A 26,179-nucleotide genomic window follows, 5' to 3' on the forward strand; every position below is an offset into this window, starting at 1 on the left:
GGGATAAGCAGAATGCCCAGGCTTCACTTCTTTCCATTAAAGGTACATAAATAGGTGAAAACAGTATTTATTTGGATTTGTAGAGTACACTGCAGCCCACGGGCATCGAGGTGCTGTAAGAGGAGCGTAAGAAGGCTTGATTCTGGGTTCCACGAATTCCTCCCACAGAGACAGACTTATTGCAGGTACATGGTTTCAGTTACAGAGGTGGATGCAGTACAGGGTACAACGCTGCAGCTGCATAAGTGGGTACAGAGTAGATGCATACAGAGTTAAAGAGCCTAGTTTTGATGGCTTTGCGAAAGCCCGCATGAGATTCAATGAGCCTGATGTGAGGAGGGAGGGTGTTCCAGGGAGTAGCAGCCAGGCTAGGGAAGCTACTGCCACCAGCACGTGTTTTACAGCTTTTAGGAACAATTATGTTGCAGTAAGGCGTTCTGTCTGACCTGGTAGCAAGGGGCTTGGAGATTCTTTGGACCAGGTAAGGTGGGGCAAGGTCGTGGAGACACTTTTGTGTCAGAGCAAGGGTTTTGAACATGATCCTTTCCTTGACTGGTAGCCAGTGGACGTGCCTCCTGAGCCCTGAGGTATGTTCCCTATGCGATAACCCTGTAGCGGCCCCAAGGGTGTTGCTTTGCGCTAGTAGTAGTTTAGCCAGATTTCTCCCTGATGTTCCCACAAGACGGGCATTACAGTAGTCCAATATGGAACCAATTATAGCCCTGGCGATGGTAAGAGGTGTAGGTTAGCTAATGGAGTAAAATGGCAGATAACAGGGCCCTACAGCTAATGGGGCTCTCAAGAGTCCCTTTCCCTCCTGTACCTTCTGCTGTTTCTTGCGAGATTGAGACTGACCCTTTAAGTGTGCATGTTCTGAGCAGGATTCCTTTAGCCCATGAACATCAAGAGCTAGCTGCTGCCTCTCACACTCAATTCCATCTCCTGTCAGTTATGTGGCATGTTGGGCTCTGGACAATTGAGGCAGGCCTTGCACATCACGTGGAATTCCATACTACATTTCAACTAACCATTAAATATTAGCTGATAATGTAAGTAAGTAGATAAAAAAGGAAAACGATGTTGCGAACATTTGATGAACACAATGTATGCGAATGAAGATGGATACATACCTTTCGCTGCACGGGGATTAGAAGGGTTTGAAATGTAACAGTTCACACAGGTGTGAAGAGGACAGCGAAACACCTTGCTCTCAAACACTGCTAGCGCATACTTTCGAATGCAAGCTTCATGGTAAAACTTTCCACACTGGGAAGCAGTACAGCGTTTTACGTCTGTTTGTTTCTCCTTACATGCAAAGCATGTATGAACACCTAGGAAAATAGGCAAGATTATTAAATTGCATGGTTGAATTTTCACCATAACCCATTTGTTTATGAAACAGAGGTGCACCATAAAATAGAAGATGGCAACATGAGTGCTGGTATACCTATATAAATGCACACTGGACAATCAATTAATTCCAGGTTTCCCCTACTGCTGCCACTGATTTGTCAGCTAACGAAAAACATGCTAGTATATTGTTTAGTTATAAGCTGCACTCCAATACCCTCATACACTGGTTAATACTTCGAAGACCTGAACATGAATTCAAAGAACAGAAGTTGAATTAAAAAGGAGGCTATTACAGTAACAAAACAATCACAATATTTACCGGCCCACCGCAGGACTAGGAGGATAGGAGTTCACATTCCCATTGCATGAAATTCAAGAAAATCAGAGAAGTAGTTAGAAAGGCTTCACACACGTATACAGGTGACGTACATTAAGGAACCCTCAATGATCCAGCTGTACCAATCTGAATGCTCAGATTGTTGCAGAAGGCGATAAAGGATGCGAGATGGGATACAACAATGTAATATACAGATGTTAATGTTAGGTTAAATACATCAAGCTGTGTTTCAGCATGAGCCCATGAGCCCCTTAAATTGCCTGTACTCATTTATCGACGCCCACTCCTCCCCACAGCCCACCCCCCCAAAGTGAATTCTGAACCAGGGTGTTTTTTTTTCTGACTACCACTGGTGTAGGATCAAGGGACCAACTGTTGGTGCTAGTGCACAATGTTCCACAAAGTTAGTAGAAACCCTCACAGGTAAATGCGACTGAGCAGTATGGCTTCACTCTTCGGAGCAGAAGGAGCGGGTGGAAGGTCCAGATCACACACCAAACAAAAGATTGCCTAGGGTGAATGGGGCTCCACAACAATATTTGCATTTTAAGGGTGCAGCAGCAAAAACAGGTTGAATACCACTGAATTACTCTAAGTATAGTGTGGGAGGAACATAAGTTTTAAATATCGGGCACATAATTCAAATTCGATTCAAAGCGCAAACATGTTCAACTTAAGTCACTGAACAAGTACTCCGCAAGAGTTCACCGGTAAGTAACCCTTTCTATTACTTAAAGGCAGTTTTGGAGCGTTAGGTACTTCTACCCATAGATTTGAACAAGAAAGATTATATTGCTGATCTGGGCTGCAGTGTCACATCTGGTAAGTGGCAGTTGCAGCTCTCTGAATTGAAGTCAGCCACACTGGTGAAGATTCGGTGGGACTACAAAGGCGATACCCCAACCCAGGTTTCATCACAAAAGGTGATAGAAGGGATGGCTGCACAAAAGAGAGAAGCCCAATCGACAAATGTTGCAAGGGGTAGGAGAATCAAAAGCATATTTCCATGCAGCTCCAAGGAGCCCAATTTTGTAATAGCAACTGGATGCAGATACAAGGGCTTGGGAAAGGCTACGCAAATGGAAAGTGGCAAGACCCAGCAATTGCAGATGGAGAGGAGGTAGGTTCAGGCGTCAGGATAGGGTTTCGCTATGATGAAGCAGCAGTCGAGCAATCTGGTGCGACACATGCCAAGGGTCAATTGCAACCCAGAATAGAAAGGGTTACTTACCGGTGAACTCTTGCGGAGTACTTGCTCAGTGACTTAAGTTGAACATGTTTGCGCTTTGAATCGAATTTGAATGATGTGCCTGATATTTAAAACTTATGTTCCTCCCACACTATACTTAAGAGTAATTCAGTGGTATTCAACCTGTTTTTTCTGCTGCACCCTTAAAATGCAAATATTGTTGTGGAGCCCCTTTCACCCTAGGCAATCTTTTGTTTGGTGTGTGATCTGTACCTTCCATCCGCTCCTTCTGCTCCAAAGTATGAAGCCATACTGCTCTGTCACATTTACCTGTGAAGGTTTCTACTAACTTTGAAGAACATTGTGCATTAGCACCAACAGTTGGTCCCTTGATCCTACACCAGTGGTAGTCAGAAAAACCAAACACCCTGGTCTCTACATCCGCATCTCTAAATCCATATCTCTGACTCACTGCCATTACCCACTCTCTTTCCCAGTATACACTTCTTGTTTAAACAACCTATTTATGTATATTTCACTCAAATGCCTTATTTTTTTACCATGCCTCTAATTACATGCTGTATAATTTGTAAATATGTATAAACTACTCTAATGCTTTGTTCTCACCATGCCTGTAACTAAACTGTAAACTGCAACTAAATAATGCGCCCGGATACCCTTGGGACTGATGCGCTTTACAAATAAATAAAATACAAATACAGAAGAGGACAGACATCAACACCAAGCTCAGTTTAATAGGAACAGAAGCAGTGCCACGAAGCAGGATGTCCCTCGAAAGGAGCCTGCATGATACAGGAGGATAGGAGTCTAAAGTAGGCTGAACAAGTGTGGGAAAGCCACCACAATATGCAAGTGTCTTAAAATCAAAGAACAAAAGAAGTTCTTAGAAGGTCCTCTCCGAATCCCACCAACTTTGGAGAAGTCACAGCGAAATGCTTGATGAAAAGTCCACCTATCACGGTCAAGCACTTGTTATGGTAACATGGGTATAAACCGGTATGTTAACTCCCCCCCTGTACTCCGATTCACTCAGAGACCACTTCAGAGGCACCTGAATTTGCGGACATGAATGTCTTGGTTCTTCTAGAAGGGGTGGGAGCTCTGGGAGTTGCTGGTGCAGAGGTCACTTCTACGAGTGGGATTTAGGTCCGGCTAGTCAGTGGTTCCGTGCTCTGGTTAGATGGTACTGGACAGCTGGACAACCCTGGCCCACTGTGATCAAACTCTGAAAGTCGACCCTTGTTGCGGAAACAAAGAAGCAAGTCCTGCAAGACCCCTCTTCATATTGGAGAGCTGCCACTATGAGGGAGGCCTCTTGTCCCACAAGACGAGGGTCTGCGTAGACCCAAGTCCAAACTTGGGATGGCGATCAATACTGCAAGATAGCTCAGGAGGCAGCTAGTTGGCCGACAAGATGGTTCCGTGACACTTCCAAGGGCAGGGTACTTGGTCAGGTTCGAGGTTGGTTGTTTCTACCGGTCCAGGGGTCTAAGCACCCATGAATGCCTTCAGGAGATAATCAAATGAGCAGGGCTTTGATGGTACGAGTGAAGGCGACAATGCTAGTTGGCTGTAATGATGAGTTCCCAGTCTTTAGCGGGTTGCTTCTCTTTGAGCAGTATTGATTCCAATGACGATCTGAGTCTTCCTTTTATCCTAAATTTATCCTAAAAATGTATCCTAAGTTTTCCAACACAACCGCGTGTGTTTCTGCCTGCTGTGGCTATCACTTTGGGTCTCCGGTGCTCCAAGGGGAGCACCGGAGACCCAAAGTGATAGCCACAGCAGGCAGAAACACACGCGGTTGTGTTTACATGCCGCGTAGTGTTTCTACCTGCAGCTGATTTCCCATTTGGGGCTCTCGGGCTCCCCGTGGGGAGCCCGAGAGACCCAAATGGGAAATGCTAAATGCTGCGTTGTCTGCCTAAATCTGCTTTCCCATTTGGGGCTCTCGGGCTCCCCACGGGGAGCCCGAGAGCCCCAAATGGGAAAGCAGATTCAGGTAGAAACAACGCGGTTGTTTTCCGCAATGCCGCGTTGTTTCTGCCTGAATCTGCTTTTCCATTTGGGGCTCTCGGGCTCCCCGTGGGGAGCCCGAGAGCCCCAAATGGGAAAGCAGATTCAGGCAGACAACGCGGTTGCGTTGGAAAACGCTGCGTTTTTTCTTTCCAAGTTTCTCAGGCTCCTCTGAGCCGGAGGAGCCTGAGAAACTTGGAAAGAAAAACCGCAGCGTTTTCCAACACAATAACGTTGTATTTATGTTTGCGGTCGCTTCAAAAGCGACCGCAAACATAAATACAACATTTTTAAAGCTGCGGTTTTATTTCTAAGTTTTCCGGGCTCCTCCAGCCCGGAAAACTTAGAAAAAAAACCGCAGCTAGTGCTTATTTTTTGTAAAAAAAATAAATAGCACTTACCGAGATTTAGCTGCAGCTTTCCTGCTCTGGTCTCCGGTCCCCGTCCTTCGCCTACAGCACTAATGAAGGGAAAGCCACCCAGCGGTAGCCTTTGTTTACTACAGCTGGCTGGCTTTTCCTTCATTAGTGCCTCAAAAGCAAAAGCCAGCAGAGGAGGGCCTCCATTTCACAAAATGGCTGCGCCCCTGTGCTTGCTTTTTCGAATTTTGAGCTTGAATAGCTCAACATTTTACATAGGAAGTTTTAAAACGGAGAATGCTAGTATTTGTTTTTATATGTGGCCTATCTATTTTTTAAATAAACATTTTTACTAGACCATCCCTTTAAAGCCGGAGTCGCCCCCCAGTCACCAATAATAATGATCTGCATCATTCAAACAGCATGGGGCTGTCCCTTTATGGACAGAATTCGGCCTCATCTGCCCAGCAACAGACAACCTTTTGCCAGTATGTGGACTAGGACCAGACATTTCCCGCCCCCCGCATCCGGCAAAAAACACACCATGGCTTTTCCCGGGAACGCCAAGCCTATGCCAAGGAAAGCTTAACCATATACAGCAAATGTTGCCCTGAGAAGATGGCCAAAGGACAGGGCAAAATATTGTAGCACAGCTATTTCAGAGTATATGGTACACAAAACGCAGTATGTTTTAAAATGCACAAGTGTAAGCAAGAATATAAAAATGTATGTTAGAAAAATATCTGCTGCCATCAGCCTGCCCGAGACCCACATCATACCAGTAACCATAACGTTACAAAAACAAAAGTAAAGGGCTACAAAGTACCTCACCTGCACCTCACTCTAAGGTAATGTGTAAAAAACACCGGGAATTTGGAAAATCCCCCTGCACTCATATCCATAGGGAATGTTAAGTACCCTACAACAAATTGGCTAAGCAAGTTTAAGTAAAGTAAAAAGGCTTCGCTGACCTTCAAAAAGTCAGGGCGGGTTCAGAACAGCACCAAAATGTTCGGGTGGGGGGGGGCTAAAATGCGATACAAATGAAGACCTTTCCCAACAATCACCATGAGGATAGGGTAGCGAATAGGGTAGCGAATCTAACCCTGAATGGATATCTTGCTTCAATCTGTTACAGTTCTGAACAGGCTATCAACATTTCAATGCACGGTCCCTGGCCTAAAGTCAAGTCAATGGTGCAGTCAAAGCCCCGAAATCCTTTGGATCAACTGAACAATGGGTTCTCTCCATCCACATTAGACACTTTAAGGGCAAGACGAGTCTACATTTTGAATATCGAGAACACTAAATCTCTTTGGAAAATCCATAATGGCAAAATGTGGTTTCTTCGGTAAGTAATGACGATACCACAGTAAGATCTCAAGGGTGTTTAATGTCTCATGACATACAGATAAGTGAGGAAACACTGGATGCCCCACCCGGGGCAGCCACAAGGTCCCAACTGTCACTCCAGAGTCTACCAGCCGTCCTCTGTCAGAACTCTTCCACGCAACACCCATGCGCACCTCTCACCAAACGTTCCAGACACGCACAAGCCCACACTTAATATGCAACACTTCTCCCTCCGACAGCATCCAAAAGAACAATAAACGACCCGGATGCAATGCAGATATGTGCGGCGACCACACAAACACAACACGACAGTCACCAGAAGCAGAACCCTACAGGAGGCACCCCTGACCCACAGACAGACGCCTACACAGACAACGTGTCCCTAGAACACCACTACCAATCCTGATCACCCACAATACGATAACTTCAAAGCCAATCGAAACCCACGGACCAAAACATGGCAACCCAAATAAAGAAACTATAATAAAAGTAAACGGGGAAAAAAAACAAAACTCGACCATGAGACACCCACCATGAAAACACCAAGGAACGCAAACCGGAACATTAACACCAACACAACTACCCCATCACAGACCCTTGCCAGCACGACCAGTCAACCATGTATAACAAACCCAGATGCGCTCTCTACAACATCTTACCATACCCTACTCCACCGCTATAATGACAAGACCGAAAACCCACGAGGAGAGAAATAACAACACAGCACCTCCACCCGCCCCTCGGAACACAGGTCTGCCACAACCGTCACCCCTAACAGCTAACTAGATGAACCAGATCTTCAGTGCACTTCAAACACCTCACACCCCGGGCTGCCCCCAAGGGCCTCCCACCCTGCCACACCAGAGAGCTAACTAACGGGCCAATAGACCCAACCGGCCACCTATGACCCACAACAAGCACCTCAGACGGATCCCACAACTACCAACAACGCAGTTTGCGACCCGCACTGTAATATACAGTGGCCAACAGACCGCTATAGGCACCCAACAACAACCTGCACCTCTTCGGAACCCACCCGGCATCCGAATAACACCCGCGGCTAAAACTATTAAGGCAGGCACCCACTAACGTGATACACTCAAACAGCACCAGCGTCCACGCACAGACAGTGTGCAAACTAACGACCAAAACGCATAATCTTAGTACGACACAATAGGAAAAAACAGCCTAAAATACCTACAACAGCACATGGCACAATACCCCAGTACCACCAAAATACCACCTCCTCCCACCCCTTTGAAACATAGTACACAGTCCAGAAACACCACCCACAAGTCCGGCCATGCCCACAAGAAGGGGGAGGAAAAACAAATTAACCATGAAGTATAAACAGGGATCCCTCAACACCTGAAAAAAAGCACGTGAAATAACATAACAATGAAGGCATAATAACGTTTGATAAAAATTAGCCACAACATGAACATACACTCCGCCATACACACAACTAAGGCCTGACACCTAAACACAGAAAATGCCACAGACAAAACATGCACACGCATACTGGCCTGACCAACGACAACGGCTGTTAAATCTCAGATTAGGTGAGATCATTGATCCTCATATAAAAATCGAACATCTCGCGATCAAATTCCTTGAGCGCTCGTAGAAGGCCCTCACATGCTGTGCAAAACAGCCTGTGGAAACACCCCTCCAGTCCACATACAGCGCACAGATGAGTACACTCCCTCTTCGCGAGAGCCACCATAGGATACTCATCATTGGATCTCCTCTTCATGCTACAGACTGCCGTCACAGCCATACTAACACTAGCACCCTCGTGAACGCCAACGGATGACGGCGATGACACCCTCGCCGACTGCAGGACCACTTCCTCGGAACCCGCATGCGCAATGCCTTGAGGAACAACACGATCCTCATGCCTGGCGCCATAGGCATCGCTCACACATCCAACGCCAATGCGAGAAGCCATGCTGCGTTCCACAGCATCCAGTGAGTGCACTCCAACTGGGCGCATGCGCCTTGGCAAGTCACAGGAAACACTCGGGGGGCCACCGATCGGGTCTGAAGACTGTTGAAACTCCTTAGTGGCTGCATTGAGGCTCTCACCAGAACAGCCAGTGTCATTCTGTTCTGCAGCGGCCATGACCCGGTCCAAAAAAAAAAAAATGCAAAACGTTGGCAAATATGCAGCCACAGATGCAGGGGAAACGTCGCTTAACACGCCTTAACAGGTTACACAACTCCTCTTTCTTCGCTCGAACACCAAGACAGGCACCGGACCACGGGGCACAATCAGATGGCTACCTGGCTGTAATTGTACCAATATGAACACGTGCCAAAACCCCGAAGAATGGATTACTCGTCACGGCACTGAACAGAGTAACCTCCTCGTCCCCCGCTGCAGACAACCGTTGGTACCCAAACTCCTGGTACTGGTTCCAGGGGCACGCTCCATGTCCCCACTGCAGCCTGCCGGACAACGCACCCTGGAGCCCAAGACACCACTCCTGTCCGCTGACAACAGGACCTTGCCAGAACCCACAGTGCGGACGGGGCTCGACTACAACTCTGCAGGGTGGGGTAAATACATCAGCGGGCAGTGTTCTTATCAGCTGGGCCTCCCCCTCCTCAGCGATATCCCATCCTCGTCGCCAATGTAGCTTCTTCGGTAAGTAATGACGATACCACAGTAAGAGCACATAGGTGTTTAATGTCTCTGACATACAGATGTGAGGAAACACTGGATACCCCATTGGGCGGCCTCAAGCTCCCAAATGTCACTCCAGTGTCTACCAACCGTTCTCTGTCAGAACTCTTCCATGCAACACCCACGCGCACCTCTCACCAAACATTCCAGACACGCGCGAGCCCACACTTAAGATACAACACAAACCACTACTTTTTCTCACCGTGGCCCACCTCAGCTCTATCTTTGAGCCACCAACTGTTGGAATGGAAAGGGTGTTACCCCAGCTATCACATACAGCTAAGAAAAGACTGCCAATCCAAAGTGCTGAGGCATTAGTTTGTACTATAAAATACTTCCTGTAAACAGTTGCAATGAAAAGAGGTACCGCATGCAAACGGGTTTCCTTCAGACTCATTAAGGCTTTCTGGCACCGCTTATTTTCATATCATCTTTTTGAAGGGAGGGGGGGTTGGTTAGGTCAACCGATTGCAGTCAGCCGGGCTGCTATTGTCCAAATACTTATCCGGATTTGGAAGCCTTTATGCTCAGGGTTGGCTTTTGAAAAGACTAATACACTCCTTGGGGGTGGGGGGAGAGGGGTTAAATGTTCCCATCATGTTCTATGTTAGGGAGTTTTACTAGTCCACCTGTGGTAGGACCGTAGAAGAATCACACTTGGAGGGCGCACAGATTTCCAACTCTCAGTATAGAAATGAACACCACAAGTATGTTGGTAGCAATGGCTGAGCAGCCAGGCTTACTCTAGGAGAGAGTGAAGGGTTGTAGTTGAGTAGAAAGAGCTTGGAGCACACTTAGTCAAAATGACTACTTACTCAGCGCAGTGACTAGTCCCGTTTCCTCCATACTGCATGGGCGTCCCTTCCTAGTGACGGGAAACAGAACCTTTTTCCAACAGAAAAACCTTCTTCCCCTTTAAATTTAGAGGCGCGTGGGGGTGTGGCCCTGGGAGGATGTGCTACCCTGACTCCGACAACCGACACCACTCTTCAGTCGCCACCGACGCGTCCACAAAATTAGACACTAATATTTGACAATAATGACACCATTATTATTAGGGGGGGTGGTGAAGATATGGAGGAAAGGACTAATACGATCTGTGAGGATCCGGAAGGCGGTGATAAAGAAGAAGTGAGATCCATTGTATTTGGATCTTGTACATGTGGTAGCAATGTTGAGGGGTGCTGTGAGGGTGAGTGGAGGACAAGTTTGAAATAAAAATAGAATCACTGTGGTGAGAAGATTGTGTGGGTAATAAGAGAGAGATATGTTATGAAGTTGTCTCACTGTATGGAAATAGTTATGCCCATGCTTGCTATTCATAGAGAGCAGGGTGTTCATTGTGTATGATGTAGTAGAGTTCTATGTGGAATGGCACAGTGTAATATAGTTCTGAGCAGGGTGTCAGCCTGCCCGTGGCCAGAGAATGTTTACTCTTAAAGTTGCTTATATTACTGTTTGCACTAGCCAGCAAGGTGTAATGTTGAGCTAGAGGTCTGTACTTCATGACCATTAATAAAGGTTATTTTATATCACTGGAAACTGCGTGGGACTATTCTTCAAGTACTGTTAGGCAGAATCCTGTGCAGTGCCCTTAGGGACCACTACACACAAGACTACAAGAGGTAATACAAGTTCACTTTTGGTACACGCCTGTACGACACTGTTAAAGTGGTGGCAGTAGCGGAGCAGCCAGACGTATCTCAAGAGTAAATGAGCAGTAGTAGAGATTACACAAAGGACTGAAATTACTGTGACTCAAGCAAACACTGACTCAAGGTTTTTGGATAAAAGGTAAGCGTACATTTATTTTTAAACCATCTGTTCACAAAACATTTCACTTCTATTAAATTAAAAACACACTTCAAGTACACTAAACACAACCAATTACCCTTGTGCAGAACAATTCAAGGTACGTACCTTTGGTTTTGACAGACCGGTGTTGTGCAATAAAGACGTTACCGGGGGTTGTTACGCGGTCACTTTGACAGTAATGACAGTTCGGTCTTACGAAAGAGACGTGTACCCGCAAGAAGAAATGTTACCGTAATCAAACACACTTCGCACATGAATTAACACACGAGGGTTAGGGTAAAAAAATCATAGGCAATACTTTTGTCAAGGCAGATAGAATCACGAGACACTTTTCTAACACGAAGATCAAAGTCAATAGGCCTGCGCCAGTGTCAATGGGACAGGGGTCCTGTTGTGGAGGATCACAAGGTTAGCACAGTTCACGATTCGAGATTGCCAGGAATACTTCGGTATTGTCAAAAGGGAGGCAAAAGTTATAAGAGGGAAGGAAGATAAGGACAAACCTTTAGTGAGGAGAAAAGGGTTCACCACAATTCCTCGAAGTTGGACACAGTACCTTATACGAAGTGAAGAAGAGCTGGTGCTATGGCAGTTGTTCCTGGTAGTTCCTGCAGACTCACGGTTCCTGTAGCTTCAGTCATGGGGACAAGGAGGAAGATGTCTGGAGCAATCTGCACTACCCAGGGATGAAGCCAGCAGCAGCAAAAGCAACAGTGAATAAAAAGTGTGCTCCTTTAAAACAGGAGCGGCTCTTCAGGTGGCTATCCAGACCACTACAGCGGTGTGCAGCGATTTCGACCAAGAAGAGGATCCTCTGCCTGTGTAAGGTGAGCTGGTTGATAGTATCAGGCTCAACAGAAGACGACTCCGGACTGGATCTTCTCTTGTCGTTGAAGGGTAAATAGCTTAGGACTGCAGCAGGGCTTCACCGGGACTCTTGCAGTTCCAGTGGTGATTCGACTTCCAGCCCAAGAGTCCTGCCTTTCATGCAAAATCCCCCATTCACACAGCCTGGCTGTCAATCACACAGCAGGGGGGTTGTCCAGCTCAGACAACCCCTCCAGCCAATGGACGCAAGTGCGACTTGGGTTTCCAAGGAGACCCTGTGCAGGGGGTGACTACACCCCTCCCTCACATTCAGCCCACTTAAACACCCAGGCACCAAAAGGGGGGCTTCTTCGGTGAAGCCCTCCAAAAGGCAGTGAACAAAGAAGGCAAACCTGCTTTGCCGCGCAAAGTAAAACACAAGAAGGACTTTAACAAAAAGAAATGGCGAATAAACCAGACAAGAGCCAAAAGAAAAAGTATTTGGTCAAGTGGGTTTATGCTCGAGGCTAATATAATAGCCTGGAACAGTACCACGTTTATATAGTATAATCGCGGTAGGAAAGTTAGGGTAGATACCACTGCCAGCAGCCAAGTCTAAATGTTAAAAGAGCAAAACAAAGCTCAGAGAGGCACTGACAAAAAGGGATAGGAATTAACCCTTTCCAGAACTCCATGTAAAATGGGGTGTACTGGGTCTGAAGTTTTAAATGACTACCTAAAGTAAATGGCAACTTTACCTGTTTCTAGGGGACAGTAGTCAGCCCCAGAAAAATTGAGTCAGAGGGAAGTCTTAAAGACAACCCTGTGTCACTGCACTGAAGGCGCTGTGTAACACACAAAGTGGGGCTCATGGAGTGGTGTACTCCAGAGCCCACGATCACACAAACAGTAGAAATACACAGGGCCAAACACATAAGAGTGGGAAAAAGGCTCACACTCTTACCAAGTGGAAAAAATAAACGCCAGAAATCCAGCAAAGCTGCTGGGGGACTCACTAGGTGAGGGAAATTAGCCATAGAATGAGAATTCTCCCTAACAAGTACGTTAGTCACTACAGCGAGTAACTCGACATCCAGACAATGCAAGGCTCTGTGTCTCGTCCTTGGGGACCACGAAGAATGCAGGAAAGACCATTTCGTCGTTTAGATGGAAAGCAGAGGGTACCTTAGGTAGGTACGCCGGGTGAGTCCGCAGGACCACCTTATCCCTGTGGAAAGTGGTATAGGGTTCTAATGCCACTAGAGCCTGGACATCGCTGACTCTGCGAGCGGAGGTGAGACCTACTAGCAGAGCTGTCTTAATGGTGACCAGTGTGATGTCCGAGGACGCAATTGGCTCAAATGGCTTGTGTACAAAGGCGCACAACACCACATTGATGTCCCACATGGGGTGTGGCTTCTTGATGGGCGGTTACAGCCTGAACAAGCCCCCCCAGATATTTCTTGACCATCGGGTTGGAAGATGAGAAGACCTTCTCCAAACAAATTTCTGTAGGCCCCTATGGCTGCCAGGTAGGTGCAACATACCTGTAGACCTGAGTGCACAAGGTGTGCCGAGAAGGAGAGCACATAGTCGAGCGTGCATGTCAGGGGGTCGATCTCCTGCAGAACCTGCTCCATTTACTCTTATATTGGCTCCTGGTGGTCTTGCTCTAGCGCCCTGGATGATCTCCAGGTTAGCCTGTGATAGGGTCAGGTGTTTGAGGCCGATCTGCTCAGGAGCCATGCTGCGAGGGCTAACTTCTGAGGAGCGGTGAGGAGAACCCTGCCCCCCTGCTGGTACAGGTGGTGTGCTGGACACAGCGGAAGGTGAATGGATGGTCTGACTGTGAGACTGAGCAATTCGGACAACCAAGGTCTCGCCGGCCACCAAGGCGCTATCAGGATGACGCTCAGGTGACAAGATTCCCTTATCTTGCGGACTACCCTGGGGATCAGGGGTGTGGGAGGAACGGCCTAGGTGGTCATGCCCTCCCATAGAATCTGCAAAGCGTTGCCCAGGGAGCCGGGGCCCAGTCCCTACCAAGACGCAAACTGATGGCACTTCTGTTTTTCCAGGAGGCAAATAGATCCACCCAAGGGTGGCCCCATGTGTTGAAGACCATATGGAGCACCTGGTCGTTCAATTACCCACTCCCAGTCTTCTGAACCTATCCGCTTCCAAGATGGCCTCCCCAGGGAGGTGAACAGTCGTGAGGTACATGCTAATTTCAAGGGCCCATTCCCATATGCTGACCGCTAGGTTGCACAGCAAGGGGACGTCGTACCCCGCTGCTTGTTCGTATAGTACATGCTGGTGGAGTTGTCGGTCTGGATAAGGACATACTTGCCCCCAATGAGAGGAAGGAAGGCTCCAAGGGCTAGCCAGATGGCCCCGAGCTCCAGACAGTTGATATACGACTCCTGCCGGGTCTAGACTCTGTGGATGCTGTGACTGTCCAGAGTGGCTCCCCACCCCTTTAGGGAGTAGTCCGTAGTGATGGTGATCTGCGGGGGCGACAGCCGGAAGGGCTTGACCGTCCATAGGTTGCAGTCCCTGGACCACCACATGAGGTATGCTGACCAGCTTTGCTTGGGAGCCCCTCTAATGAGTCCATGGGGCTGCGAAGTGCAGCGGTTATCTTCTCACCCGGAGTCTCGTGTGTGGCACAGCCGGCAATACTGCTGCCATGATACCTAACCCAGTAGGTGTTGGTACCATCAAGACGAGGTCAATGTCCTGGTAAGAAGTGTGTTGTGGCCCTCTTGATGGACGTAATATTGTCTTCATAGGGAAATACCTTTCTCAGAGCACGTACCAGATGAGGCCCAGGAAGGCGAGGCTCTGCGTGGGCTGCAGCTGGGATTTCTTGAGGTTGATGGTAAACCCCAGGTCATGGAGCATGTTCATAAGAGCAGAGGAAGTGTGGGCAACTGCCTCAGGGGATCTCCATCTGATGAGCCAGTCTTCCAGGTACGGGTAGATATGGTGGCCCTGGGCCATGAGGAGGGCTGCTACTGCATCATGAGTCTGGTGAATAACCTGAGGGCTGAGTTGAGGCCAAAGGGTGGCACCTTGTACTGGAAATAACAGCCCTTGATCCTGAAGCGTAGGAAGGAGCGATGTGGCTGCCAAATCGGGATGTGTAAGTAGGCGTCCTTCAGATCCAGGGAGCACATCCAGTCTCCCCTTTCTAGTGTCTCTGCAAGAAGTGTTGGCGTGACCATCTTGAATTTCTGAAAAGGGAGGGAGACGTTGAGGGTGGATACGTCCAACACAACTCTCAGGCCAGCCCGATTCTTCTTTTGTATGGCGAAAATCCTGGAGTAGAAGGCTAAGCCTCTCTGGGAGGCTGGTACTTCTTCCAATGCCTGGCTCTCGACGAGCGACCGGATCTCCGCCAACAGAGTTGTCGTCCCAATCTGGAGGAGAGGGAGGTATCGTTAGCCGGTACCCTGTGGGTACTACAGATATCCGCAAACCTCTGGCACCAGAAATGCATGCGAGAGGCAAGCCTGCCACCCACTGGAGACACGTGGCCCCGGAGGGGTGTGTCATGCCTTTCCTTCGGAGGATGCCACTGAGGAGGGCGACTGGAAGAAGCTGTTGCTTCCCTCCCTCCCCCTTTGTTGCTTGCGCTGGTGCCGATTCTGCGAGTGGTCAGTTTCTCTAGACCTCAGTTTCTGGAATCCCCAGAACCCACCGAGTGCCCGCCCCTTGTCTGAGCGGTGATGCAACTAGGTGTACGCCTTGGAAACGGCCTTTGTCAGGATATAGACTTCGGGGTCTGCAAGCTGCTCTTTTTATCTTAGTCCTCGTCGGTGGTAGAGTGAAAGAGGGCACTACCCTCGAACGGATCGTCCACCATGCGATCCTGGACATCAGGGTTAAACTTAGTAGCCCTAAGTCAGGCCATCCTTCTCATTTTGGTGGCAATGCAGCTGGCCCGACCAGAGGCATCAATGTGGGCCACAGTGGACTCCCATGATGTCCTGCGCTACCAGCCTGGCTTCTACTAGTCCCGCCTTGAAGCGTGCCTGTCTCTGCACCAGAAGTTCCGTGAGGAGGAAGTCCACTATTTTCTGCAAAAGCCTCTGGTGGGCAGCTGCTAGCATAGCATCTGCGTTGCATTGACGCAGGTGCACGGAAGCATTGGAGTACAGCTTCTTCACGTACGCCTCCAAGATTTTCTCCTCCTTGCCTAACAGCGCTGAGGACGAGGTGGCCAAGGACAACTGAGGCTTAGAGTAGAGGGACGCTGCAGCGATCACCGCAGAGTGCGGTTGAGGGTGCGCTGACAACAAGAGTGTATCCCCCTCCATCTGGCTATACCTGGCATTGAGGCGCCGAATTACAGGTTGGGCCGAGTGCGGCTTGAGCCACCCCTTCTTGGCCAGTGCCACAACATACTTCTGCATCGGGGTACCCGTCTTGGTAGGGGGTCTTTTGGAGAGGACCTTTGCTAAGATCCCCCACCCCTCCTCGGGCTGCTCTACCTCGGGTTGAGGAAGGCTTAAATACTCTGCAAAGCCTGTCGTGGAAGGCCTTTGCTGATGACAGTGTGTCAAAGTCCTCCTCCTCGTCTGTGTCCACTTGAGAGTCTGGCTGGTCCTGAGCAGGTGGAGGGGTGCTGGGTGCCATGGGCTGCAGCGTAGCCTGGAGCCGGCCGCCAGAGCTGTGGGAGGCAGGGGAGCAAGAATCAAAGTAGGAGTCAGGGGCAGCGGGGGCTGCGCTGGGGCCTGCGGTGCCAGAACCATAGGAGGAATCGCTATGGGTGCCGGTGGCGTGACCGGAGGGAGCAAGTCCCTTACAGCATCCCGTAGCATGGCCCCCATCTCGGGGGTTTGCATCAGCGACACAAACCTTTTGAAGAACCTTTCTTCGGAGGCAGAAGAGGAGGCAGGAGCGACTGACTGAGTAGCTGGGGGCTCCTGGGGTCAGAGCACACTGTCTAGATTGCAGGGTGAACCTGACCGACACGGCTGATGGATAGACTAAGGCACTTACCTCGTTGACACCAGTCCCACCTTGAAACTCATTCACCAGCCTGCTCTGTTCCTAGGAGCGGCATCAGACAAGCGGCCATGTTGTCTGGCCTGGCGGCCATTTTGTCAAGCTGCATGCCACGTGCCAATGTCGTGGTGCCTAGCTCCAGACTCTTGGTGGTGGAGCATGAGGCCTACCGGGCACCTCCGGTCTAGGCCTGGAAGGTGTATTGCCCTCGGCATTGTCCCTGGTAGTGTTGCGTGCAGGCGACCCCTCGGACACAGCCGGTACAAGGGCTTTGCCCATCTGGTATACACCGGGTAAAAGAACCTTGCGGTCCCTCACCACCGATTCCAGAAGGATCTGATGACACCCTCGGCCATGAGGCTGGTAGCTGGACTAGCCTTAGTGCGCGTGCTGGTACAAGAACCGAGAGGTTCTTCCCACTTGGGCGTGTCCTCTGGAAGGAGTCGCCTTTACGGGATGCGGTGGAAAATAGTGGCTCAGAAAGAAGCCTCGATTTCAGGTTTCTGGAGGCGACCCTTCGAAGAGCTTTCTCCACCTAGCTAGCGCGTTCTTCAGTGCGCTTGGTACAACCTCTCCAAACCGTGGTCAAGGCCAAGGCAGCTGAGGCAAAGAGCGTGGGGGTCAGACGTAGGAAATAGCCCCTAGCAGGCCAGACACCTGCTGAAGCCGACATGCGCCAGGGAGGAGCGTGACACCAGAGGACCAAGTACCTGGATGACAAAGACAAAAAGAAGATTCTGGGGAAGAGCGTGTGGAATTACATGGCATGGCCAAACCCAGGAGCGCGGGTCAAATCACCCTGTTCCCATCGATGAAGTAAGGGGGACAAAGGAGTGGCACCGCTGGGCAGAGTCAGGGTAGCGCATGTTCCTATGGCCGCACCACCACGCGTCCCTAAATTTAAAGGAGAAGGTTTTTCTGGTGAAAAAATGTCAGTCTCCCGTCCCGAGGAAGGGACGGCAATGCAGTATGAAGGAAAGGGGATGGGATGTAAGAGTAGGAACAAGTTACTTACCTGTAACTGTTGTTCTCCAGCATGGGTCTTGCCTGGATTCACATGCTCATGAATATTCCCCATCGTCAGGCCGGTTTCGTTTCTGATCTGTCTTTCTTAGTAGTAACCAATCACTGGTCTCTGGGTCAAACTGCCCCCAGCCAATGACTGCCCTCTCCCTAAGCCCCGCCTCTGGCAGCCATCCTCAGATTTGGTATCACGTAAAGTGGCGGTATGACCAAGTGAAGAGCCGCAGAGGGGTAGGGGGAGGGTTCACATGTGAATCCATGCCAGACCCATGCTGGAGAACAACAGTTACAGGTAAGTAACTTGTTCCTTCTCCAGCATGGGATCTGGCATGAATTCACATGCTCATGAATATAAGAATACATAGCAGTACACACATGCACAACCACGGGAGGTGGCAAAGGCTCAACATTAAGCATTACATCAAAACTCAACATTAAGCATTTCTTACCTCCTCACCAGGCTCACCTTAAGCGAACAGGTTGCACAGCACTGCTTGGCCGACTCTGGACTCCTCCCTGGAATCCTGGTCGACGCAGTAGAATCTCGTGAAGGTGTGCATCGACCTCCACATAGCAGCCCTGCAAATGTCCAGCAAGGGCACACCAGACAAGAACGCCGTGGTAGCAACAATCGCTCTGGTCGAATGGGCTCTCGGACGGCCGGGCAACGGTCGGTTTGCCAATCGATGACAGTGCATGATGCAGCCGGAGAGCCATCTGGAAATGGAAGTCTTCTAGAGAGCCTTCCCTTGGTTCACAGGTCCAAAGTTCACAAACAGCTGTGATGTCTTCCGAAAACTCTTCGTTCGGTCCACGTAGAACTTCAGCGCTCTAGCTACATCCAGCTAGTGCAAAGTCCTCTCGGCCGGCGACGAAGGCGGCGGGAAGAAAACAGATAACACCAAGGGCTTGTTGAGATGGAAGTCCGACGGCACCTTGGGCATGAAGGAGGGGTGCGTCCTCAGCACTACCCTCGTATCGTGAAAGGTAAGGTATGGAGGCTTGCAGGACAGGGCCTGAATCTCTCACACGCATCGTGCGGAGGTGATGGCCTCAAGGAACGCTGTCTTCCATGACAGAAACTTCAACGGGGCCGAATGCAACGGCTCGAATGGCGGACCCATGAGCATGGTCAGCACCACGTTGAGCTCCCACGCCGGGGCTGGCGCCTTCACCGGCGGGAATGATCGAAACCAGTCCTTTCATAAATTCCTTCACCAGGCGATGAGACCACAGGGATGACCGCCCTGTAGTTCTGGTGCATTGGGAAATCGCTGCCAGATGTAACTTGATTGAAGCATGAGATAGTCCAGATTTGGCTAGCGACAGTAGGTATAGTAGCACTTGAGGGGGTGTAATCCTGAAAGGGTTAATCTGTGCACGGCAGCAGACCGAGAACCTCTTCCACTTGCGTCTCCTCCTGGAGCCATAGGCCTCTCGCGTGAAGATCCCCGGTGTGCGCTCCCCATCCTTCCAGGGAGGCATCCGTCGTCACCGTCACCTGATATGCTGGGATCTGAAAGTCCGTGCCCGCAGCGAGATGCGCGCGGGTGCCCCACCATGGAACAGCTTGGCGGAATACTTTGTTGAGCGAGATCTTGTCCTCGAAGCTGCCCGTCGCTTGCATCCAATGGGCGTCGAGCAACTCCTGCAAAGGATGCATCTGAAGCCTGCACAGGCGCACCAGATAGATGCAGGAGGACATCATCCCCGAGAAGAGATTTGATGGACCTCACTCTAGCCACGTCCGTGACCTGCAGACGCGGTACCTTGCCCAGGATGGCCTTCGTTCTTTCCTCCGACAGCGAAGCCAATCGCGCCACTGTATCGAGCTTGGCTCCCAGAAACAGTACGACCTGCGACGGAACCAGGTGGGATTTAGGGAAGTTGATGGAGAATCCGAGGTCCGTGAGCAGCTGGACCGTCTTCGCCGTGTGTTCGACGGCAAGCTCCCTTGTTGCCCGGATGAGCCAATCGTCCAGGTTGGGGTAAACGTAGATCCCCTGCAGACGCAGCTGCGCCGCCACTGGTGCTAGGCACTTGGTGAACACCCTGGGAGCCGGCTTCAGTCCGAACGGGAGGGCCTTTAACTGGTAGTGCCGCCCTTGGACCACGAACCGGAGGAACTTTCAGTGCCTTTTTAGAATGGCGATATGAAAGTACGCATCCAGCGACAATAGGAAGTCACCTTCCTCCAGTTGTCCCAGCACGTGCTGGAGGGTGACCATCCAGAACTTTTGTGCCTTGATATACTTATTCAGTCGACGCAGGTCCAGGATGGGGCGCCATCCGCCCGTCTTCTTTCTGACAAGGAAGTATCTTGAGTAAACTCCAGAGCCCCGAAGCCTCTTTGCGATGAGCTCGATGGAATCTTTTTTGAGCATCGCCGTTATTTCCAACAGTAGTTGAGGGACATGGTTTTCCTTCCTGGCCATGGGTGGAATGCGGGGACACTTCTTTAGGAATTCGAGTGTGTGCCCCTGGGCCAGGACATAGAGCACCCAGCGGTCGGTGGAGTTGGATTTCCACACGCTGACGAACCTCGTCAGCCGGCATCCCACCAGGATGCTTCGGTGGGGGCCCCCGACACCACGGTTGGTTCAGTCCTGCTTGGCCGCCGCCTTGGCCTTCTTGGCGACGACAGCGAGGTCCTCCGGACTTGCCTCGTCCCCTGTAGGCTTCTTGCGACGAGGAGCGGGCCGCTTGACGGTATGTTGAGGAGCCGCCGCCGAATCCCTTGGAGGCACCTTGCTTGCCTCCGGAGTTCTGAAACGGCGGACGTCGTTGTTGTAGTACTCCCAAGGCCCGAGCCGTCTCTGTGTCGGTCTTGATGGCCTGAAGGGACTCATCCACTGTCTTCCCAAACAGGTTGTTCCCGTCAAAGGGCATGTCCAAAACCTTGGCCTGTACATCCTGGCGGAAATTGGTCGCCTTGAGCCACCCCCGCCGTCGAAGGCAAACACTGTTGCCCAATTGGCAGAAACCGGTGTCGGCAATGTCCGTGGCCACAGTTATGGCATGGTCAGAGACCACCTCAACCTCCTGCAGGATTGCCAGGGACACGGCCCTCTTATCGTCCGGGAGGAAGTCCAACTGGGGGTCAATCTTGTACCACAACTCCCTGTCATAGCGGGCCACGATCGCTAGGGTGTTGGACGCCTTAATCGTCGTCGCCGCCGAGATTACTCATCCCATGGCATCCAGCTTCTTTCCCTCGCCGTCCGGCGGGGAAGTAGGGTTCGAGGCCGATGCCCCCCCCCCCACCACTTTCTTCTTGGCCGCTGCTGAAACGACCGAATCCAGGGTCGGTTGTGCTCTAAGGCACAAAGGGGTGGCGTCAGGGACACGGTACTTCTTCTCGTAGCAGTCCCTTTTAGCAGGTGTCGTGGACGGGTTCTTGAGGAGGGCAAGTCGTTCATCCCAGATGTCATCCAACAACGGCACCGCGAGGACCGTTTTCCTTTTGGCCTCACGCCATTGGTAAAGGAAGCCTTCCTTCTCTTCGGGGCAGAGTTTAAAAAGCTTGGATGCCCTGACGATCATGGCGTGAAACGAGCCAATTTCTTCGGGAGCAGACGCCCGAGGAATCGGCGACGGGAGATCAGTCCCGTCGTCACCACCTGTCCCCGTCGTGGCCGTATCCGTCCCCGTGTCCTCCCTCGGGGTCGAGGAAGGTGACAAAGGCTGAGAGGGCTGAGAAGGCGGGGTTGGATGGATCCTTCTCCTCTTGTAAGGGGGGCTTCCCGACCGACTCCGCTCTGTCGGTTTGTCCGTCGGAGGCAAGGGCAACCTGGTCCTTATCTCCGTGCATAAGGCCTGGATTGTTGTCAAAATGGCCACCGAGTTGTCTTGTGGCCTGGGCTGCGACGGACGCGGCGGTTGCTCCTCCTCCACCGGAGCCTCGTCGTCACACTCGCTCTCGTCGTCCCCCTCGTCAGGATCCCTCCCGTGGGGACAGGCCTCTATGACTTCAACCAGTTCCTCTTCGGAGGTCGTGTCCGTTAAGGCCACCGCCCCCCTCTTTTTCCACAGGGGTCTTCTTGATGGGCTTAAAAGAGGCTTCCCTCCTCGGGGGCAGGGAAACTCTGGGCCCCGAGTTCGCCTCCACAGACTTCCCCAGGGCTGTAGCAATACCCTCAATAGAGGCCTTGGCCGGGTGAATCAAGGCCTTCACCACCTTGGGCGCGCTTTAGGCCTTCACCTTAGGGGGAGGGTCACCGCCTCATACCCCTTCGGCCGGTTCCTTCGAGATCGACTGGGGCCTCTCCAGAAGCTTAGCCGGGTTCTCAGACTTTCTCTTCTCCGAGCCAGAGCGTTGGCTCGCGGTTGATGGTGTCGGTGAAGGTGCGCCCTGCCTGGCAGCCGAGGAGCCTGACCGTTCGGCGTTCCCGGTGCCCCTAGTGCTTTGCCTTCTGTTGGGCCCCCGTCGCCGGAGAGCCCTCTCAGGACTTAGAAAACCACTCTGGTTTCTTCTTCTTCTTCTCACCGGCTGGGTTCTTGCTTTCCAACCAGTTGGCGAGACGGGTCCGACGGTCCCTCATGGTCCGTTGCAACATGTTCATGCAAAACGCACAATCCTTCTCCACGTGCGATTTGTCTTCATGAAGGCAGTAGAGGCATTCGAGCGCTCGTCCTCCTTGAACAGGTTCTGTAGCTTGCATCCACGGCAGTTCCTGAACAGCTTGCCCAGTGTCGAGCTTCCTTTCTCCTGGGCCATGTCCACGAGGTAGGCCTCAGAAAACTTCTGGAATCCTCCAAGAAGCGTAGCTCGACGAAAACTTCACCCTTGAGGGGCGTAGAAGATTCCGAAACGGGTCCCCGTTGATCAAAAGTAGAAGCGGTGGAGCTTGAGGCTCTATTTAACCGAAAAATTCGAAATCTCTTTGAAAAAGCGAGAAACGTAGAAAAGCTTGAGAACTATAGCACGAGGACTCCCAACACTTGAACGTGCGGTAAAAATCTGAGGATAGCTGCCAGAGGCGGGGCTTAGGGAGAGGGCAGTCATTGGCTGGGGGCAGTATGACCCAGACACCAGTGATTGGTTACTACTAAGAAAGACAGATCAGAAACTAAACTGATACTGATTTTTTCTTTACCGAGGATTCCCAGCCTGACGACGGGGAATATTCATGAGCATGTGAATCCATGCCAGACCCCATGCTGGAGAACCTCAGGTACTTCATGTGCTTTGGATGAATCGGCACATGAAAGTAAGCATCCTTGAGGTCCAGAGACACCAACCAATTGTTAAGCTCACCTGATTCCCACGGGGGTGTCGATCTGGACTGGCCCGCTGTTGCTTCCACCAGAGTAACACGTAGAGCCGAGATGACAGACTGGACAGACCCACTTAGCTTCGTTTTTTGGACTCGTACGAATATCTTTCTGCAATAGAGAAAGGGAATTAACCTCCCGTAATCTGAGCGTTAACCCGCCTTCCCACTCCCCTTGTCTGCCCACAGAACACTCCTGAGGTTCCCTCTTAATCTCACCTGAAGATTTGGAAAGATGAGCTCCCCATCCTGCGTCGAGCGCAGGGGCGCGTAGACGACCAGTTACTTCACTGGCGTGGAGGAATTGGTGAGTTACAGTATTGACTAAGTCCAATTGTTCGTAAGAGTTCAAAAGTCTGATCTTCACTCTGCCAGATTCCTTGCAGGTTGCGGATTTAAACTACCAGAAGAGTTCCAAGTGGCAATTGGTAAGATCCTGGTAAGTCTATTGTGGTTCTCCTCTTTGGGGCCAGGGTACAGCGATGATGCAGAATTAACTGCGCCGACCCAAAATGAGGTGAGTACCCCCCTGTGGTAAATCAGGTAAGTCTTTGGGGTTAGGTTGTATTGTCCTTGTTTTTTCCCCTTAGGGGCCGGGGTGCGGCAATGATGCAGAATTGACTACGCCGACCCGAGATGAGGTGAGTACCCCCCTGTGGTTAATCAGGTAAGTCTTTGGGGGTGGTTTGTATTGCCCTTGCTCACCTATCTGTTCTTGTCTCCCCCAGGTGTTGACGAATAGCCTGGAGATGCTGGATTCGCGATGGAGTAAAGGAATGCAGCCCCGGTTGGCGAGTTCAGCGCGGCTCTGCGAGGTGCGTGGCAATGCCCCTGAGAAGGCTTCTCTCTTCCAGATAGACGATGTGCTGGATCAAGGATTCAGGTAAGAGTTTTGTTCTGACCTCTTCTTCTCCTTTTCTTGTTCCAGGTGTTCCAGGGCTGAAGCGGGCGTGGCTGAAGACTGGAGCTGCTGAAGACACGGTGAGCGTTACGCTGCAGCAAGCAGAATAACGCGAAGCACGTGTGGCTGTCCGGGTGTGGCTTAAATAGCCTTGGAAGAAGTCCCAGGTAAGTATTCTTCCACAGCCCCACCCGAGAGGAAAGGAGTCCCTGAGGTAAAGTAGTCCCTTTAAGCCTCATTTGGTTTGTGGCTTCGTGCAGCATGGTCTGCATCAGGTAGGTATGCAGCAAGGTCTGCAACAGGTAAGATTTCTGTAATGAGCCTGGCGCACATGGCGCCAGGACTGACTTTATTCTTATGAGCCTGGCGCCATAGGCGCCAGGACTGTAGCCAAAGAGCCCCTAACTGGGGTTTTTGGGCATGTTTCAAGTGGCATGATGCCTGCTTCCGGGGTTGCTGGGCCTGGTCTGGCTTTCCGGGGGCAGGCATCGTGACACCAATCATGAAGTTGAAGGGCTTGGAGGACTTGAGAAAGAGTTACCATCTTGAACTTGGCCTTCCTGGGGAGCTTGTTCAACCAACGCAAGTCCATGATGGGTCTCAATCCACAGTCTTTTTTCAGGATCAAAAAATAAGGGGAATACCATGCCTTGTTCCTCTCCGCTACAGGCACCAGTTCTATGGCACCTTTCTCCAGCAGGGATAGGATTTCCTGCGCAAGGAGCGGATCTGGACGCTTCAAAGAAAGCTTCCCCAGTGGATTGTCGTGAGGCCTCTGCTGGAAGGGAAGACAGTAGCTGTGGGCTATGATCTGCCGAACCCACACATCTGAAGTAATGGCCCGCCATTCTCCCAACTGGAGAACCATGGGACATGGCCTCATGACTGAGCGGACGCGGCTGCGGCAGTGCCTGAGGGCAAAGAGGCAACTGCCCAAGTGGCATTGGCACCCTGAGTAGCTTGCTTTCCACTACGGGTACTCCTACGGTGGCCCCTTTGACTGGCACCTCCTCTTGATCTACCAAAGGAAGAGTAGTACCGAAAGTAACCTCACCTCCATTGCTGTCCCCAAGGACGAAAAGGCAAAGGTTGACGTACTGCAGTGCTCAAAGACTTTGCTGTAGCTTCGGAGGTCTGCAACCTCTCTAGGCTTTCGTCAGACTTGCTGCCAAACTAATGAACACCATCAAAGGGCATGTTCAGAAGACGGGATTGCACATCAGGAGCAAACCCTGACTTCCGCAACCACGCAAACCTGCGTATCACGGTGCTCGCAGCCATGGACCGGCTGACACAGTCTGCCGTGTCCAAACCCGACGGAACTGACTCACATATTTTATTTATTTTATTTTTACATTTATAAAGCGCTCTCACAGCCCGTGGGCATCGAGGCGCTGTTACAGGAATTGTTTTTTTTTTCTTCTAATTTGTGTAATTATTTTTTTTTTTTGGCATGGCATCCTTGTCGTCTTGCACGAGGGCTAGAAAACCATCCCGTTCCTCCCCTTCGGCAATATGCTCAGCCGCCAAAGACGCACAGTTGCAGAGTGTGTGTAAATCTCGCTAAGGCACAAGTGGAGTTGGCCACCTTCAATGACATAACCCCAGCCGAAAATACCTTCCTCGCCCAACCATCAAAGCGCTTATCGTCCCCCATCAGGAGGGATGGTAGGGTACACAGCCTGCTTCAAAGAGGCCATAGCCGCCTGCACCACCAAACTCTCTGGAGTAGGGTGCGTCGATAAGTAGCAGGGGTCACCACTGGATCGGCGGTATTTCTTCGAAAGCGACTTATTAACTGCCGGTAGACTCTCCGGAGCAGTCCAAGCCGCCGCAACCCTTCTTTGCAAAGCCATGTGAAATGGCAACACCGGGTCAGTGGGTGGACCTTGATCCAGGATGTCTGTCAAATCATCCTGAGCAACATCAACAGGTGGAGCAGACCACCCCAAGAATACAGTCACCCTTGACACGAGACGCCGATAGGAGGAATCTGCATGCACCCCAGGCTCAGGTTGGTCAAACTCCAC

General features: G+C 50.9%; 1 protein-coding gene across 4 annotated transcripts in view; it reads right to left on the reverse strand.

Moving 5' to 3' along the window:
- The window catches only part of NSD2 (nuclear receptor binding SET domain protein 2), a 1,742,450-nt gene that overhangs the window by 1,039,614 nt on the left and 676,657 nt on the right, over window positions 1–26,179 (reverse strand). For all 4 annotated transcript variants that reach the window (XM_069632133.1, XM_069632132.1, XM_069632134.1 and 1 more), the window contains exon 13: window positions 1,131–1,331. In XM_069632133.1, the coding sequence (XP_069488234.1) occupies window positions 1,131–1,331 (201 nt within the window). The remainder of the gene's footprint in view (window positions 1–1,130; window positions 1,332–26,179) is intronic.

The sequence above is a fragment of the Ambystoma mexicanum genome, chromosome 6q (genome assembly GCF_040938575.1).
Source record: "Ambystoma mexicanum isolate Mex_15411 chromosome 6q, UKY_AmexF1_1, whole genome shotgun sequence".
Classification (NCBI taxonomy): domain Eukaryota; kingdom Metazoa; phylum Chordata; class Amphibia; order Caudata; family Ambystomatidae; genus Ambystoma; species Ambystoma mexicanum.